The sequence below is a fragment of the Notothenia rossii genome (genome assembly GCF_949606895.1).
Source record: "Notothenia rossii genome assembly, chromosome: 11".
Classification (NCBI taxonomy): Eukaryota; Metazoa; Chordata; class Actinopteri; order Perciformes; family Nototheniidae; genus Notothenia; species Notothenia rossii.
In genome coordinates, this window is record NC_136910.1 from 29,536,631 (window position 1) to 29,556,887 (window position 20,257).

The window sequence follows — 20,257 nt, forward strand, 5'->3', positions numbered from 1 at the left end:
GAATAATGAAACTCTGAGGTCTTATTATAAATGGCCAAACATTTACACACATATCAGTACAATGATAAGTCTCTTGAAATGTGTTTCCTTCCTTTTATACCGTATTTTTTAATTGGATGTACATGATTTTGGCATGTCCCACACACTGCTCTGCTAACTAAAGTGTGTGTAATAAGTGGTTAAATTATACTAAATTAAAAACGTATATATATTTTTTTATTGTCCACAACGAGTTATTTGATAAAACGAGTCATTTTGATCATGTGTATTCTATTTTCATAATAATATTGAACATTTTGCATGTGTCCTTGACATTTGCTGTCCACCCTGTCATTATGGGGAAACTGCCCCATAAAAAAACATCTGATGTTTTCAGTGACATCAATACCACCATTTTGTCTTTCTTCAGTGGAGGCTGAGACATTGGCTAGGTGCAGAGTAAGTATTTACACTTATATTTTGTGATTTTAATCATATTATGTGTGTAGTTGGATGTTGTCAAGCTTAACATGTCCACTCTGTCATAGTTACATTTCAATTAATATAAAAACATTTCAGAAATTCGAACTATATTTGTTCAACAGTACACAGTCACCTTGCTAACTGAATCATGTTGCTAACTGAAGGTCCACCATGTGCTCATTAAATGCTAATATTAGCCAAAAATGTCCACCCTGTCATTGTCCACCCTGTCAGCAAGCCTTCCATGACAGGGTGGACATGGTTTGTGACAGGAAGGACATGCACATAGTTTATGCCACATGCTGATAAATGTGTGTAATATTATAATAGCTATTACACACATTTTATAACACTACATGCTATACATAGTAGGAGTGGACAATATGGACTTTTTTGGGCAATTTCGGAATCAGCAAGCCTAGTTTGATAAGGCAAGCCTAGTTTACCTGGACCGCCAATTAAAGTGTGTAAGGGAACATTTTGAATTGTCTTTTTCAAGGAATGAGCTCAAAAGGAGCTGAGATAGCAAGGAGATATCGGGAACGTCGTGATGCTGACCCGGACAGAAGAAGAAAGTACCTTGAGAAAGAGAGCGACAAATGGAAAAAAGACAGAGAGACTGGAACGAAGAAGGGTGTCAATGAGCTTAGTGAGAGAGCGAAGAGGGCAAAAAGAAAGAAATGGAGAGAGGCAAAAAGTCAAGACAGAGCCAGAGACAGGGCCAGTGCTTTGCTACAGTCAGAGACACCACCAGACTCCCCTGCAGCTCCTGAAAATCAGCCTGAGCCAGGGCTTTCCAGGTTAGATCATTGGAAGTTTAGCTGATGACTTATTAGAAAGTTTAGATTTATTTGAAGGACAATTATCAACTGTTTATGTCCTGTTAACTGTGTTCGTTATTCTCCCGACCAGGAGAGAAGCTTTAAAATAGGAGACTAAATGGAGTCTCTGTGAAAGTTCAATTGGGTACTTTAATTTAAAAAGGCGCGGGTTGGACACAAGCATGATATTGTTCAGTCAGACAAACAGCTGTGATCTGGCTCTCCTCGATAGGGAAGAGAAGAGAATGGATCTCTCCTCCGGTGCTGTTATATATCCTCTGCTGGCTCCTCCCCGCAAGCCGGCTCGCCTCGTCTCCAATGTCCGTTATTGCATTTAAACAGAGGATAGGTTCTTTTCACATTCAATATATGCTTAACACGCCGTTTCTCCTCATATTCTCTTTCATCACTTTTCATTTAACACATTCTAAACGCTGTAATCAATACTCTAAAAAATACTTCTCGGCTCGTTTGGTTTCCGGTCATTCCGGATGTTGTCACATGCTACTCTCGTCTGTAAACAATGTATTCAAATAAACTGTACCTTCATTTAATATTCAGCATGGTAGTATCTCGACATCTATAGTTGTAGTGTTAAATCAGTAGGCTTCGGTTTGCACCACTCCATATCATTTCGCTACTAAATTCACCTCTTCAGGAAATCGTATATTAGCCACATGCTAAATGCTAACCGGAGATGAAGGATTTTCAGAATAAAAGCTTAACTGCTTGTGCACAAGAATTTCTGGTTTTTCAGTATAAAAGAGCATTAAAATTGACGGCATGTTTAAACTACATTTCCCCATTAAAACATTGATTTTAATTTCTAACAGTCCCTCCTTACACACCTAAAAGGTGTGTATAATACTGAAATCAATGAGTTCTTCATCTGAACTTTGCATATTACATATCTCATATTAACAAACATACAATCAAATGGAATGGTTTTACAGCCGGCTTTACAAAAATACAAAATAAATTCTTGTCTGTGTTCAAACATAAAAGTTTTCCCTTGTGCATAACTTCTAGTGTTTACATTCAATATCATTCTTCAAAATAGCAGCAATGGCTTGGTATAAGAACATTTCTTCGTCCCTCCTTTCACAGAAACCGTTCTCATACCACGCTCAGTGTTAAGGCACTTGTTTTTACAAAGTGAAAAGAAACAAACCATTTTAGAATAGCAATTATTTTTACAACATGAGATCCACCATATTAGAATAGTATAAAGTAAACAAAGAATAAAATAAAATATCTTGGATTGGCAAAGTAAATTGAAAAATAAAAATAAACTATCTTGGAATAGTGTAAAGTAAATTGAAATGGATTCACTCCATTTTAGCATTTTATTTTGCTCACTTCTTCACATGATTTCATAATGTAAAGAATCACATCAGCTGGACATTCATTGATCAATCTCATCTCCGAACATCCATATCATTTAAACTAACTCATCATTGTCATCAACATCTGAATACGGGGGTTGGTCGTCTTGTTCTGCTAGCATTTGTAATTATCTCCTCATGAGAAATTTACCCTCCCTCCTTTCATACCATTTAAGGTATGAAAGTAATATGTTTTCTAGAAGGGGCCGTCGTGATCAATCGGTACGTTCTACTCTGGGGTACGGCATTCTAGACAGTCATTTCTGGGAGAAGATTTTGGTCAGTTACAATAGTTGTAGAGTTTCATCACTTAAAGGTTCCTTCTCATTACCTTTGGGTGGTCTGTTCTAATGCAGTGATAAAGTCCCTGAAATGGTGTGAGAACCAGTGGAATATCAATAACTCATTATACTAATTTATTTTCAATTCTTGTCTACTTAAATAGCTATGCTAACCCCTTTAACAGACCCTTGGGTGCTAGAGCATGTGATAATTACTCCCTCCTTTAACAAGAACTTTAAAACAGAAGTCATTTCATTAATGGTTTGCAGTTCAATTCAGGAATTTACACCTATGGCAGATATGTTTATCCTTTAAATAACATCTCTAAAAGTCAGGTCATCACTGATTGAATGGATGACCTTTAGGAGCTGGTGGCGCTTGTCTTTTAAAACTCATACTCCATCTGAAGCTGCAAGTAAGATTTAAAACATCTGCAGGGTGGATCGAGCGACCCCTTCTCCCTGAACGATATTTGTTGTAAAATATGCACCATTACAATGAGTGATCCAAGGCCCGCATGTATTACTCCCAATTATATTAGTTTTTTTTTTATTAAAATGTGCAATCTCTCTTTTGTCTTTTTAAAACTCTACATCTTGGATGAAAAACAACTGTTATTTCCACCTTAATCTTCCCTCCTGAGGTAATAACCATGCTACAATGGAGATATCAATACTCTAGATTGGAATACCATCTTTGGCTTGGTACTAGCTCTACCTTTAACATTTTCCATACAAATAAAGATTTGTCTGCTTTTATAGAGTGGTTACTAAAACCATCCCTTTAAACTGTAGGTCTATACTGTAACAAATTCAATCTTACCCAAATTCACACATGAATAAAAAACTCTTAAAGAATAATTTGTTCATATGATGAAAAGATTGAATAATATGTTCTACCCTCAGTGTGTTTTTAGGGTTATTTAATAGTTTCCTCTTTCTTACTTTATAAATTAACCAATTGATTAATTAATGGCTAATAAACCTTTTTCTTTCCGTATTTCTCGTTGGTGAATAAGTGTGTTTATGTGTAAACTCACTCACTCCCGTTTTCCTTCTCTCCCCCTCTGGTTGTCAAGCCAGGACCCCCTCACGTTCTGCCGGACCATGCCAACTCCTCCGGCCTGTCTTCTCCTCCGTTCACCTTCTCCTCAGTCCATCTGCGCTTGGATCCTTCCGCTGTAACTCTCTTCAGTGTCCCATCTGCTTTGCTTTTAATCTCCTCCTTTACAGTCTCTACTTTGTTGCATGGAGGGCGTATTCCGCTCTCATGTCCCACACTCTGCTCTTGTGTCCAAATCTTGTGGCTCAGCTTGGAACTTCATGTCCTGTGGGGGACCGATGAGAGTGTGCCTTTTTATGTCACCTGTAGTTCTGGATTCCTCAGGTGGAGATGGTTCAGCTCTGCTTCTCTGTCTGTTCGATGGAGGAGGAGGAGTCTTCCGTGGTGAGGTCTTTTGTCTGCTTGGAAGTTGGGGTCGTAGCGTTCTGACAGGCGGAGATAGAGAGAGAGAGATCTCGGGAAGCATTATCTATAGTTAACACACTGAGGTAAAAATAAATCCAATCTTTCCCACTCCATTTTCCGAACCATACTATCTTTCTTTGATGTTAAATGTCATCTAAGCCCAGTTAATGTTTTCTAATAATTGTACCATATCCCTAAACATTGTTTTCACCCACCGTAACATGTTTACTCCAATTAACTTTCAGGAAACCACTTTCTTCCATACATTTAAATACCTAGATGCTTCAAGCACCACATATTTCACACACTATAAAGGAACGTCTCCATATTTTCTCCATCACTTTAAATCTCACTGTTATTTAGAACATAAGTAACTTTGGTGACTGGACATATCTGCAATGTCGCCACTGTCTGCTAGGAAATGTTGTTCATAGAGTTTGTACGTACAAAGCTGTACTTTTGGGTTAGTAGCCTGTGTACTCTTATCCCTAGGGGACCCCACAATTGGTTTGGCTTTGTTCTCGTCATCATCTCTATTTTATCCCTGGTTGTGTCCGTTACAGAATTTAAATAATGAGTCCAAAAATAACATACAAAAAATTGGACTCTTTTTCAGATGTAAAACAAAAAAATAGGTTTTCACATTAATGTACAATCTATAAAAATCTATAGACAATTTGTCTTTTGAGCTGTTTCTATCTTTATCTTATTTCTATTTATTGTTTTGTTCCAGCTCTGCCAAATCAGTCCTAACTCCCAATAATGTTCTGGAAGTTGCCAGTGAAGGGTGACTATGTGTGAGGTGGTGTCAATTTGCTCCTTTTTCTTTACCTTTAAACCGGAGCGCGTGTGAAGTTTGTTACAACTTTTCACGCTTCCGTCCACCGGGGATGAGCCCACTGTCTTTTGTGAACTTTCACCCTCACCCAATCACCTGGCCGAACAGGAGTCTCTTCTGGTGTCTCGTCTGGTATCTCTGTAGTTTTCCTAGCCTGTGTAGACAAAAATTGCATAATATTACTCAGAGTTCTGACATATTCATCCACTTCTATTTGTCTAATATCTAAAACTGGACCACTCCCTCCTTGGAGAAGGCCCAAGCTTTGGCATACCTCTTGTTGTTTTTTGACCTATTGTTGACTACATGTTATTATTTATTAACTACGTCACTGAAATTAACATATCTGTATAATCATGACACTCCCTCCTTTGAGCATAAAGTGCTCAATTAATATTGCAATGATTACCCTATTCTGAACAGGACATGTAAAACCCATAACGTTGCATTAAATAAATATAACTTCTCCGTGTACCCACAAGGCGTACAAAAATATCATATGATGTATGGCTTTCTGATGGCATAAATGCATATTCACAAAACATTTCCCATTAGCACTTCTAATAGTTGACTTGTTTCAATAATGGCTTTTGTCATGGTATTATGCATCATCGTTGCTGCGAAAAACAATACCCCTGGTGTCGCTAATGCGTCTCAATAACTCTAGGATTAGAGGATTGGTTGACACTGCTGAACTAACATATGATAAAATAATCTGTCTCCAAACTGGAGGGAAAATATGAACTATTCTCACAGTGACCTGCATGAAGGGCTGGTGCTCCTCACTCATTATGAGATATTGCCTTACGCACTACACTATAAATCAGTAAAGTTACTCAAGAATAAATAAATAAAGACTGATTCTTGAAACTGTTGTAAAAACCCTACAACTTCTTCATCAGTGTTATGTTATTTAATCTGCGGCTCATGCCTTAAAACAGACACTTCAGACCGATTATAAAATTGTGTTTATGAGAACAATGTAATCTGACTCCATAAATCACATAATTGTTTGATTAAAAACTGCACTTCTGGCTAAGAATAAATGAAGTTCCCCTTTAAACACAGCCCCGGTCTTCTGACGGGGTCTATCTATGTACTGGCTGGAAAATGTTGGGCCAGTCTCTGTCGCTCCGTCACATCTTGACCTCACTAGTTGTGTGGACACAATAGTTTTCTGTGTGGGGGAACAACATCACTTGTAATCTGTATCCTTCTCATAATTACAAAAATAGTCTGCTAAATGTTCTACTCTGCTACTTGTAATTGGTGGATGCTCTGTGTAAATGCAAATTCAAAGCAAAAGGAGCAAATTGAATTTGCATTTCACGAAATGGCGATTGCCCTGTCTTTGTTTTCCCACATGTGGGGTGTAAACAAGATGGCACCCGATTATTTCGCACTTTGACCTGTAGACAAAGAGATTTGTCCATGCGGCTCTCAGGTGGGAGTTTAAACAAGGGCGAGGTGATCTTTAAACGAACCGTAACAAAGTAAACCACTGGTGTGGTATTATAAACCCTGAAATCCAAGCCAAAACAACACTTAGTTTAAAATAACAACATTTCTATCTAGTTTACTATGAAAAAATGGGCTTTATCTTATTGAAATTCATCACTTAAAGTTAGGAACCCTTACGCACTAGCTATAAACCTGTTCACGTATTATTTGACTTTATAGTCGACTATGGGCTTTATCTTTTTAATATCATCACTTAAAGTTAGGAACCTTTACGCACTAGCTATAAACCTGTTCACGTAATATTTGACTTTATAGTCGACTATAGTTAACTGTTGCTATTTGGACACGCCAAACTGGGACTAATATGGAGACCTATCAGCCACTGATAATAGACCGTCGTCTTATTACTGCACTGCTGCTGTAATTCCGATTACCGTAACCCACCCGCAATATCTTTTTTAAACAGAACAGTTTTAACCACTGATAAAGGCTTAGACCTTAACCAAGCCTTTCTTGAAAAGGACTTTCTTTAAAGCACTGACTTCGGTCTTAACCCTGAGTTGATTCACTATGCCCCGCTGGTTTTCACTTACTCGGCCCTTAACCGATTCGCTATGTCTCCAGATCTTAACAAAAAATCGTCAAATGGGCTATATACCCTTACGTCATAGGCTAACTAACTATTAACGTAACAAGAGACACCTATGTGAAAGCAGCAAGGCACCTATCCGAAGTACAATGTCCACACACTATATATTTAAAATTCAACACCCACACGTGGTTAATAGCATGCAGGGTTAATGGAACAAAAGAAAGTGTGAACTCACCCTGCTTGTGACAAAACAACGCCTCGTGGTTTTAGAGTGATTATTTTATCAATTTGGGTTGTTTTAACATTAAAATGCACAGCTATTTTCAGGATCAGCCGGCTGCCGTCAAACACACAAATCTAACTTTGCCTAGTTTAACTAGTGAAGAATCTTTGTCATAACAGGCATCTTCTTACCGATTGATTTGAGCTCTTGTGTGTCGAATGGCTGCAAGCGTCTCCAGGAAACAGCCGGTTGGTTTTCTCTCCTCGGTCAGTGGGATCACGTCAGGGAAGTCACCAGATTGTTAACTGTGTTCGTTATTCTCCCGACCAGGAGAGAAGCTTTAAAATAGGAGACTAAATGGAGTCTCTGTGAAAGTTCAATTGGGTACTTTAATTTAAAAAGGCGCGGGTTGGACACAAGCATGATATTGTTCAGTCAGACAAACAGCTGTGATCTGGCTCTCCTCGATAGGGAAGAGAAGAGAATGGATCTCTCCTCCGGTGCTGTTTATATATCGTCTGCTGGCTCCTCCCCGCAAGCCGGCTCGCCTCGTCTCCAATGTCCGTTATTGCATTTAAACAGAAGATTGGTTCTTTTCACATTCAATATATGCTTAACACGCCGTTTCTCCTCATATTCTCTTTCATCCCTTTTCATTTAACACATTCTAAACGCTGTAATCAATACTCTAAACAATACTTCTCGGCTCGTTTGGTTTCCGGTCATTCCGGATGTTGTCACATGCTACTCTCGTCTGTAAACAATAATGTATTCAAATAAACTGTACCTTCATTTAATATTCAGCATGGTAGTATTTCAACATCTATAGTTGTAGTGTTAAATCAGTAGCTTCGGTTTGCACCACTCCATATCATTTCGCTACTAAATTCACCTCTTCAGGAAATCGTATATTAGCCACATGCTAAATGCTAACCGGAGATGAAGGATTTTCAGAATAAAAGCTTAACTGCTTGTACACAAGAATTTCTGGTTTTTCAGTATAAAAGAGCATTAAAACTGACGGCATGTTTAAACTACATTTCCCCATTAAAACATTGATTTTAATTTCTAACAGTCCCCATAAAACGACATATTGATGACTAACTCGTTAAAATCTTACTAAAAATCCTTATATAATAATATACAGACATTTTGTGTTTCAGGCAACAGCGTCTAGGGGCAAGTGCTAGAAGAAGGTCGAAGAGGAAACTGAAAGATCAGATTGAAATATTGGAGGCACAGCTCGCAAAAGAGAAAACTAAAACTGAGAAATATAAGAAGAGGCTCCATAGGGCCAAGAAAGGAAGTTTGTCTAAATCACCACGATCAAAAGTCAATGCTTTGTTGGGACGTACAAAAGTGAATTCACCCATCAAAAGAGCTCTTATTTTCCATACATCCCTGATTGAAGATATTAAAAGAAAATATGAAAATGCAAAAACAAACAGAGAGAAGCAGTTGATAGCAAAAGTGATCAGTGGAAACATTCAGAAGAAGTACAAGCTCCAAAAGCATGCACAGACTGCTTTTGGCTACTCTAACAAGAGAGCAAAGTATCCTGTGGATCTTACCTACCATGGGAGGAGGTGCGTCAGTCGAAATGAGTTGAGGAAGAACGTTACACCGTTTTTTCTTCGAGATGATGTTAGTCGAATGACGACTGGCCGCAAACAAACAGTCACACTGCTGAAGAAAAAGATGCAGAGGAGGTTGCTTACCGATACAAGGAAGAACTTGCATAGGAAGTTTCTCTCTGAGCACATTGGCCAGGTGTCATACACCTCCTTTTGCCGTCTCAGACCCTTTTGGGTGGTAACCCCCTCTTCCTCTGACCGTGACACATGTCTCTGCAAAAAACATGAGAACTTGCAATTCATGGCCAATGCCTTGCAGAGCCAAGGGTTGCTGTCCTCAAGAAACATTGAGGAAATGTCTGAAGCAACCATGTGCGACCCGAAAGCCAAGGTCTGTGCTTACGGTGAGTGCAGTGAATGCCTCCTAACTTGTCACCCGATGCTGACAATTCCTGGGGAAGAGAACATTCGTTTTTCTCAGTGGATGACAGAGAAGATCACGAAGGATGAGAAGGTGTCAACAATCACAGTGAAAAGGGAGATAACAACAACGCAGCACGACCTTAACACAGATTTCCAGGAGAGGCTTCTCCATTTTAAGCGCCATGTCTTCAACATTAAATGGCAGTTTAATCCCTACAGGGAGCTCAGGAGGAGCCTGAAGCACAACGAGTCCCTTTTGCATATAGATTTTAGCGAAAATTACTCATGCAAGTACAGCCGAGAAATACAATCTGTGCATTTTGGAGGCTCACACCAGCAGGCCAGTCTGCACACTGGAGTGCTCTACACCGCTGGTGGACAAGCGCCGCACACCTTCTGCTCCATATCACCCTCCAGAAGACACGACCCTGTGGCCATCTGGGCCCACCTTGATCCAATTCTGAAGGTAGTGAGAGAACGACACCCTCAAGTCAGCATACTTCATTTTTTCAGCAACGGGCCTGCAACGCAGTATCGACAAAAGGGAAATTTATTCTACCTCTCAACGGAACCCTACAAGTATGGCTTCAAAGAAATAACGTGGAATTTCTTTGAGGCTAGTCATGGGAAGGGGGCACCAGACGGTGTTGGTGGGGTCCTCAAGAGGTCAGCAGACCGAATTGTGGCCCATGGAGGAGACATCCCTGATGCCCAGAGCTTGTATGACAAGCTGAAAAGCCTGGACACATCTGTTGAGTTGTTCTTCGTCCCAGAGAGGGATATTGAATCAAAGACTCAGGTAAAAGCTATAGTCCGTTATCCAATTCACCCCATAGTCCTTCTGCCTCGGTTTCAGATCCCTGTCCCCCCTCTCCCGTCCAGATCATCGGCGTCGCGAGACCCTTTTCACGGGGGCACGTGCCCCCCTGTAGATCTGAGGTGCCCCGGTATGCCTGGGTCACTGATTTTTTTATTAATTTATTAATTTATTCAGGGTTCGAAATGGCGACACGCCCGCACGCCCGGGTCTAGTAACTTTCCTATCGGACTAGTAACTCTATGCACTTGCCTGCCCGTGTGTCTGGTAACTTTATAACCCCTTTGCACGGAGCGTCTTTTACAAGCATTGTGGCCGTCAATGCTGTTAAATATGTTCTTTATTCTCGCGTTCAGGAGAGAAGCTTTAAAATGAGACTAAATGGAGTCTCTGAAAAGATTCAAATGGGATACTTTAATTAAAAAAGGCGCGGTAGTGTTACAGACAGAATATTGTTCCGGCAGAAAACAGCTGTGATCTGGTTCTCCTGAGCAAGAAGAAGACAGCGGATCTCTCCTCCGGCGCTGCTATATATATCCTCTGCTGGCTCCTCCCCGCCAGCCGGCTCACCTCGTCTCCAATGTCCGTTATTGCATTTAAACAGAGGATAGGTTCTTTTCACATTCAATATATGCTTAACCCGCCTTCTCTCCTCATATTCTCTTTCATCACTTTTCATTTAACACATTCTAAACGCTGTAATCAATACTCTAAACAATACTTCTCGGCTCGTTTGGTTTCCGGTCATTCCGGATGTTGCCACATGCTACTCTCGTCTGTAAACAATAATGTATTCAAATAAACTGTACTTTCATTTAATATTCAACATGGTAGTATCTCGACATCTATCGTTGTAGTGTTAAATCAGTAGGTTTCGGTTTTCACCACACCAAGTCATTTCGCTTCTCAATTCATCTCTAGGAAATCGTATATTAGCCACATGCTACATGCTAACCGTAGATGAAGGATTTTCAGAATAAAAGCTTAACTGCTTGTGCACAAGAATTTCTGGTTTTTCAGTATAAAAGAGCGTTTAAACTGACGGTATGTTTAAGCTACATTATACCATCAAAACATTGATTTTAATTTCTAACAATGCGAACTCAATTTTGCTACTGTAAACCTCTCTTGCACAGCATAAGACTAGTCCTATTCAGCACACGCTGCTTTCATTTGTTTATTCGAATGTTTTTTGTCCCTTCTGATAACCCGTAGTGTTGATGCGTGTTTTGCCTTGGTAGTTCAGGATACCATGAAATAAAGCTTGCGGTCAATCTGGTAAGCAACGTAATTTTACGATGAACATAATCTTAGTTTTAGAAGTGAAGGTCACACAGGAGTAGGCTATATATTTTAATGAGTTTGCCTGGAAGCTAATCGTATAGGCTACACTGTTAAATGTTATGTGATTTGTATAAATAGCACTTTTTAATCATTTATAAAACATAATAGACTAGGCTAAATGGATGGAGATGTGAATAGCAGTGACATGCGCTGAGGTTCGTGGCTGGTGAGGCACTGACAGTTTCAGTGTCAGATTTAGAAATATATAAACCCAAGTATCTTAAATCACGAAATCTATTATTGAGGTGAAACATTTTCAAAGAAATGTGGCTTTGAACGTGAGTAGTCGATGGAGTTATCCTAACCGTCTTTTGAAACATACCTTTTAGCTCCGGCGTTGGTTTCCCATTATTTATCACTTCACGATTTGATTGATTTGATAGTATTCTGTATTTTAGTATTTAGTATCTTGTAAATGGACATCAGAAAGTTATTCGCCCGGAGCAGGGATAAAGCAGCAAGGAGAAATGAGAGAGGTAAGCTAGGTAACAAGGCAACCCAAACCACTTTTAGGTAACAAGCCACAAGTTGAGTTCAACACTGGTCACTAGCCTAACAGTTACATATCTGTCCAGACAAAGAGGAGCAGCAGAGTGTCGGAGGAGGTGAAGGAGAGAGGGATGTTGATGAGCACGAGCAGAGGTGATATGGCTATTAATTTAATATTAATTAGGAATAACTGCAAACAGGTTATACACAAGTAACCTTACATCTGCATATGTAAAAATGTAGATAATGAAAATGCAGACATTAGACTGTAATATGTTCATGTTGTTTCAAGACTCAGTGCAGCAGAGTGCAGAGGAGGAGAGGAGGAGATTGAAGGGACACAGGAAGGGATGACACTGAGAGATGACACTGACAGGTGAGAGTGAGACTCAGCTGACAATGTAGTTAGCTACTGTAAATGTCCCTACTTATAGATGTGATGAATGTTATTTGAACTTTTAATGGTTATCTGAGGTAACTATTGAGCATATGATTTTTTTGTACGTTGCACCAGACAGGAGAGTCAGAGGGCAGAAGAGATTGAGCTGGTTGAGGCAGGGGAAAGGCAGAGAGAGAAGGAAGGACAACAAGAGACAGACAGGCCGGAGAGATCACACCCCAGAGATGAGACTGAGAAAACAGTTGCCACAGTGGCAGAGAACATTAGACTGGGGGCAAGAGAAAAAAGCAGTGTCCACAATCTTGAGGGACATACAAGTGATCTTGGGGGAAAGGAGTCTGGCCCAAACCAAGTTAAGTTGTCAAAATATCCCCAGCACAACTTTGGTGCAAAGAATCGATCATTTAACGCCAACTGGTTTGAAAGCTTTACATGGCTGGAATATTCCAAGGCTAAAGATGCAGCGCTTTGTTTTCCCTGTAGAATATTTGGGAAACATTTGAAGAATGACACCTTTGTAAACACTGGCTTTCAAAATTGGAAAAAAGCTCTGGATGTCTATAGAGAGCATGAGAAATCACCAGCACATAAGGCAAGCATGCAGTCTTGGTGTAGTTATAAAGCCAGTGAGGCTCATGGCAGTGTTGTCGACCATTTGGATTCTGCCAGTGAGCATGAAATAAAAGAGAGACGGGAGTACCTCAGCCGGGTTGTGGCTGTTACCAAGTTTTTGGGAAAACAAAATATCCCATTCCGTGGCCATGATGAGGGCATGTCCAGCGACAACCAGGGGAACTTTCTGGAATGCATGAACCTCTTGAAAGAGTTCGACCCTTTCCTTCAGACATATTCAGCACCATCACACACTACATACTTGTCACCTTCATCACAAAATGAAGTAATTCAGTGCTGTGCCCAGGAGATAACAAAAGCTATCAGTAAAGACATTAAGGAGGCTGGAATGTTTTCAGTGATGGCTGACGAAGCAAGAGATGGCAGCACTGAGCAGCTAGCTGTGTGTGTCCGATATGTTGCTGGGGGGAGTGTGCAAGAACATTTACTAGCTATGGTAGATTTGAAGGGTTTTGACGCGGAGTCCATTACAACTGCCATTGAACAACAGCTAAGGTTGAATGGCATAGACCATGTGAAGGTGGTTGCACAGGCTTATGATGGCGCCTCAGTCATGAGTGGGGCTGTTGGAGGGGTCCAAGCAAAGTTCCGAGAGAACCATCCCATGGCCATTTATGTGCACTGCTATGCACATCAATTGAATTTAGTGCTCTGTTCCACATGTCTGGCCATACCAGAGGCCAGGAAGTTATTTGACCTCCTGCAGAATGTCTATACATTCTTTTCTGGCTCCCTTGTGAACCATGACAAGTTTAAGGAGACTCAGAAACAGCTTGGCTTACAAGCTTCTGAGCTTGTACAGCTGTCCAACACCCGATGGTCTTGCCAGCTGAGGTCTATCAACGCTATGATAGAGAATTTCCCAGCAGTTCTCACGTGCCTGTCCAATATCAGCAACCCTACGGCTGTGGGTCTGCATGCCAACCTTGCAAGGTTCTCCACAGTTTATCTATTGATGATGTTCAAGACTTTTTTGTCTGTGACAGAAAGTCTACACAAATACCTACAAAGTGAAACTGTGGACCTGGTAAAAGCTGAGGAGTTCAAATGCGCTGTGTGCGCCACTCTACAAGAAATGCGCACTGATGACAAAGCAGCTGAGGTTTATGACCGCGCAAAGGCCTTGTGCGAAACACACCAAATCCCTGAGTCATGTGCTGTACCAAGACAAAGGCAGAAGCAGAGACGCATGGAGGAGTATGTAGTCGAGTCTAGTTGTGGGGCAGCGAGTGACCTAGGGAATGCCGAGAAGTTGAGAACCGCAGTGTATCTACCTTGCCTTGACAGGATGGTTGCTGAGATGGAGCAGCGTTTTTCATCTCTCAACAGCACAGTTCTAAAAGGTGTTCAGGCCTGTAATCCAGGATCTAGCAACTTTCTCTGTGAGGAGGACCTCAGAGGTCTGGCAGATCATTATAATGTGGATCTAAAGCAAGAGGAAGTGCTGGTGGCTAAAAACTATCTGGCCAGAAAGCAGGAAAGCCTTCCAATCACTGACATGCAATGTCTTTTCAGTTTGCTGGATCATGTCATGTTCCCAACATTGACACAGGTCATTCAGATATCTCTGACCATTCCAGTGTCCAGCTGCACTTGTGAACGTACATTCAGCGTGCTGAGACGCCTCCACACGTGGTTAAGAAGCACAATGGGGCAAGACAGACTCCACCATCTTGCCATCATGTCTGTTGAGAGAGGAGCACTCTCCAAGTTAAGCCACTGTCAATTGATTGATAGCTTTGCAAAACTGAAACCGAGACGTTACAGTTTACTTTTAAAAAAATGAACATAGACCTCTCCCATCTCTCTGACCATGTACACACCTCATAGGATAGTCACCATCACACCATCATAGGATGGGGGGTTCTCTTTCAGTTTTCAGTTTTCAAGTCCATGTTTGCTGACAGATATTTCATGAAGATTCATTGTGCCTCTTTTGCCTTCATCAGTTAGTGATTTAGAGATACTGTATACAGTTAAGTTCACAAGTAGGCCAATTCAATTCAGTTTGGTTCAGGTAGGCTAGATATTTAATGATGCAGAAAATAACAATCTGATTGTACTATTTATTTATGACACTTTATTATAATAAATAAGTGCAAAAAAATGTTTGCTCGCGTGCTTGCATTAATTATCTGTGCCCATGCTTTTTTCAAAGAAATAACTGCAAAACATTTTTTTTTTCTGTGCCCCTGTTGTGCCCCTGTATAGTATTGGGTCAGCTGACGCCCCTGGTCCAGATTACAGACTAGCTTTGTCAAATCTGATCCTTTCATGTGTTGTGGTTAAATAAAGTGTATTAATGTTTGATTCCCTCCCCCCCTATCACTATAGGTACCTGCAATAGCTGCGGTAAAAGGCACTCTAAGAATCCACCAAGCTATCAGTCTGACACCCGGCCAGATGAAATACCGAGACATTTCATGCCTGTGTAAAAGGGAGGAAGGTGTTTTGGACTGCCCCTGCTTTAACCTTCAAGAGGTCACTCTAGCTGATGTTCCTGTTTCATCTGATGAGTCCCCAGCAAGTGGAAAGGCACCAGATAACCCTAGGAGACCAGCAATGATTGAGGTGAAGCACATTGGAGAGTGGTGCGTCGTTAATTACGACAATGAAGCATACCCAGGTTTCATCATGGATGCAGAAGGGCACAGTGTGAAAGTTAAGTGTATGCACCGCAATGGCATAAACAAGTTCCATTGGCCAAGTCCCCGGGAGGACATATGTTGGTACTATGACTGGCATATACTTTGCCTAATACCAGAACCACAGGCTCTGAACAAGCGCTCAGTACAGATTGAAGCGTCTGCTTGGAAGTATGTGGAAGAGCAACTACAGAAATGAGCCATGTCTCTGCAGAAAGGGAGAGACTGTTTTGGAGACGCGTCTAAGTGATCTCTCTGTAACATGCTTCTTTTTTTTTAAATCAACTGTTCTCCACTTTAAAAAATTGTTCTTCTTGTTCTACAGTTGAATGTTTGACTTTTTACTGTGCAGAATGATGTACAGAATTGAACACAAGAAGGCCACATTAATGTTCTTTATTCAGTGGCCGCATGCAGGTAGAGTGGATCAAAACCAGTCTGTTCAACTGGTCATTTCCCCCTACATGGGAAAAGGACCTCTGACATTTTCTTTTACATCATTTCCTTTAGATTTATTGCATTTATGAGACCATTCAATGACATTTCACAATGTGTCCACTAGGGCTGCAACAAACGACTAATTTGATAATCGATTAATCTATCGATTAATGAAACAATTTATCGATTATTCGGATCGTTAAGGTTTTAACTGTACTACTACTTATATCAATACTGCTTATCGATCCGGTCCTTTTAACGATAGTATTAACGGTTCTTTTGACAAGAAATAAGGTAAACTAACTCAACAAATTGTGAACAAAACTAACATTGCTTTTTATTTTAATTAAATGCATAATATTTCACATCAAAAGAAACAACAACGTTTTAACAAATCATATTAAATAATGTGATGATAGAACTGTAAACAGAATAGCTGAAACTTTAACAAAATAACTAATTCAGTTACCTCTAATCATTAAGCTATGTTTTTATAACTGAGTTAACTCTGTGTGTTGCTGCTAGCATACATAACACCTGACGTGGAAAGGTTACTCTTGGACGGGGCTACAGAGCTACTAGAAAGACAGTCGAACCCGGTGCATTTCTTCGTCTGAATGTGGTGCACTTTTGCTAAATGTTTAGACAAATTGCTCGTTTTACCGCCTTTATATGATAAACTGTTATTGCACTTTTGGTAACGAGCATTGTCCACATCGAGACGGCTAAAGTTTAACCACACCTCGGAGCGCGTTCTCTCCGCCATCTCCTGCGTGTGTGTGTAAACTGCCCCGCCCCCTCGCAAGCAGGCGGGGGAGAGATCGCTCGTCTGAATTCGGAAGATCGAAAATACATTATAGACGCATTTTGTAGTCATATTGCATATTAGAAACTGAGTTGGCGACACTAAGACTGCGATATAATGTTTATGTAGCAATAATACATAACATATGTTTTTAAATGTCTCCTGTACCGATACAAAAGAGTGATAACGTTGGAGCTTAACGGGGTGTAGAACACATGTGATGACGTCACCAACGAATCGACGACTGAATTAGTTGCCAACTAATTTGTTAATCGATTTTAATCGATTAAGTCGATTAGTTGTTGCACCCCTAGTGTCCACCCTGTCATGCCCAAGGTCCACCCTGTCATGTCATTGTCCACCCTGTCATTTTCATGTTTTATGAAAATAAACAAAATATTTTCACAAGTTACCAAAACCTTTTGTGTGATTCCTTTCTAACAAATGAGGGCCAAATAGTATTGTTTGAAAGTTTGACCAGATATCTTTGTTGTTAGATTTTATTTAGAAAAGAAAGTGCAACTCTTGCAGATTTTATAGAGAAACAAATAGTTTGCCATAATTTCATTATTATCCAAATACTTTTTCCATTAACTAAAATATAATGTTGAGAAAGGGACTAAATTGCTTTCTGAAAATGTACATTTTATAATCACTATGTAATTACAATGTATTTACTCTACTTTGAATGTGTCCATGACAGGGTGGATTCATTCACAGTTTGCATGTACATTGTCTGCTTGCTGTTAATTTATAAAAAGTGTGGGAGCTTGACCAACATCCATTTCTAACAGCATAACATATACTTAATACAATGAATATGAAGTTCAATGGAAAATCTCAGCTTTTTTTTTTGGAAATGGGGAAGTCTCAAATGCACCGTATGGTGATATTGACCCGTCAAGTTACTCCGTTCTCTGTTGTAATTATGCCGTTACAAGCTTCAAAGTTGCATTTATCATCTGAATTTGCCGAAACAAGTTTAATATTCTGAAAGCCAAAACTTTGTTTATTTAAAATCAAACAAAACACCTGAACCCCGAAAAACTATTTTTTTAAGCAAATCCACGTTTATTTTGAAATGAGCCGTTGCGACTTCCGACAGATTTCAATAGAGCGGATCACATATGGTATAATGCAGTACTGTACTACTGATCACCACAGTACTTCAGTAGCTCCACATTGACAAACTACAATATGAAAATGCTGTCACATGTATAATAACAGGATAATATAATAACCATAATAATATAATAGTGTGAAAAGGTCAGTTCTGCATAACTAATACTTTCACTGTTGATACTCGAAGTACATTTAGCTGTTGACACTTTATCTAGTTCTGAAATTGATCACTGTGCAGAATTAGCACTTTTATTTTCTGTACTTACAGTATATTAAGATGCGAATACTTTTGTACTTTTACTTAAGTTAGATTTTAAAATCACGACTTTTACTTGTTGTGGAGTGATTGAAGATCATAGTATTTCTACTTTCACTACAGTTAAGAATCTGAGTACTTTTAACACTGGTACAGGAATTGTTGCGAGGATGAACAGTGAAGTACGACCATAACCACTGATCCTGATCCAGCTGATCCTGCTTACAGAAAATAAGTCATCAAAAGGTATCCCAACAATACACAACACTAACACAGATATGAGAACAATTTAGAAATTACTCTGTAGGCCAACATGCCTCCCCAAATATGTTACCACATGTCAAGGCAACTATTAGGATTCTTCCTGGGAACAACAGGATCTGTGATGTTGAGACGGGGCTGTGGGTTTTGCTCCTGCAGACAGCAGGACTAAGAAAAGACCCTCAGTGGTCTTCCCTGTTAAGGCAAAACACATCTAGCAAAACATCCCACTGCAGCAATCGGCACTCTGTATGACTGAATGAACCTCCAGAGTCTGGAGGCAGTGGAAGACTTAGCACCCATTGTAGTTGAGTAATGCCCCTTTTCCACCAAACCAGTTCCAGTTCTAGCTCTGTGTTAGTGCTTTTCTGGTGCTTAATTGGTTCTTCTCTGTAGCCCCAGTTGTGTTTCCACCTCCCGGAGCCCGACTGGTGCTGCGTCATGACATCACCGCTTATGTTGCTGATTTTCTCCCCAGCGCCGCTCACAACAACAACAATGGGGGACTGCGTTGTGCTGTTATTGATTAGGTTAATCCTGCCCCCCCTCCGACGTAAGCGTGACGTATTAGTTCTTGCCGGGCAGCCGAGTTGGGCCAGCTAAGAACCGGTTTTCGGTGCTTAGAGCACTGCGGTGGAAACAGGAAGAACCTTAATCAGGCTCTAGCCCGGCCCTGGAACCGGTTTGTTGGAATTCCGGTTCAGGTATTGAACAGGGAGCCAGTACAGTGCAGAGATGGGGTGATCTGTAGCAGCAGATCTGTATCATCTTGAGCTTGTTGAGGAGTTTGTTGGGAAGAGAGGACAAAGTACAAGTTACCTGGATGCCTGGGTCCAGAGCCGGCCCGACCCATTAAGCGACATAAGCGCCCGCTTAGGGCCCCGCAGCCACTAGGGGCTCCCTAGCAAAAAATAAAAAAATGTAAAAAATAAAATAAAATAAAAAAATCTCAGTACACCGTCGCCGTGATAAGTATGTTTAATTAATTGTTTTAATATGCCTAGATTGCCTACTCTCAAAGTCATGTATTATATTATTGAGTCAATCATATAATACATCCACCATGCTTTACCTGAACCTCATCATGACACTAGAGAGGACGGCAGAATTGTAATTTTCCCGTGTTCAGTGAATGCAACAGAGGCAAGAAACTAGACCAACCAGAGAGTTGAATGGAAATAATCTGTTTTATTGGCTGACAGGTACCTATCCTGTGAGCTGTGACAATGTTTAAACTGTAAGTCGGACTCAGAGTTTTTGAAGATGGACATAAGAACATCTTTTCTTGTCAGTAAACTTCCAAGATATGCGAACATGTAAGCAAAGCATAAATTACAGCTACGTTGAAGTTACTTTGAATCACGGGGGTAAGCTAAACCGTTAGCAAGTAGCTATAGCTAGCCAGATATATTAAATAAACACTTAGTCATACAATCTAAATGTAATGTTTTTGAGCGTTACCTGGTGATTTCAAAGAAAGCTCTCTGGAAAATGTTGACTTACTGTTCGACATGAAGCT

The 20,257-nt window shown here is 40.3% G+C and overlaps 1 protein-coding gene across 1 annotated transcript; it reads left to right on the top strand.

Moving 5' to 3' along the window:
- Positions 1–419: 419 nt before the first annotated feature.
- Positions 420–17,969, top strand: LOC307024609 (uncharacterized protein). The gene is made up of 3 exons (XM_079658900.1): positions 420–438; positions 8,695–10,327; positions 15,546–17,969. The coding sequence occupies exons 2-3, from the start codon at positions 9,185–9,187 to the stop codon at positions 16,053–16,055; spliced, it is 1,653 nt and encodes a 550-aa protein (XP_079515026.1). The 5' UTR covers positions 420–438; positions 8,695–9,184; the 3' UTR covers positions 16,056–17,969.
- The last annotated feature ends 2,288 nt before the right edge of the window (positions 17,970–20,257 follow it).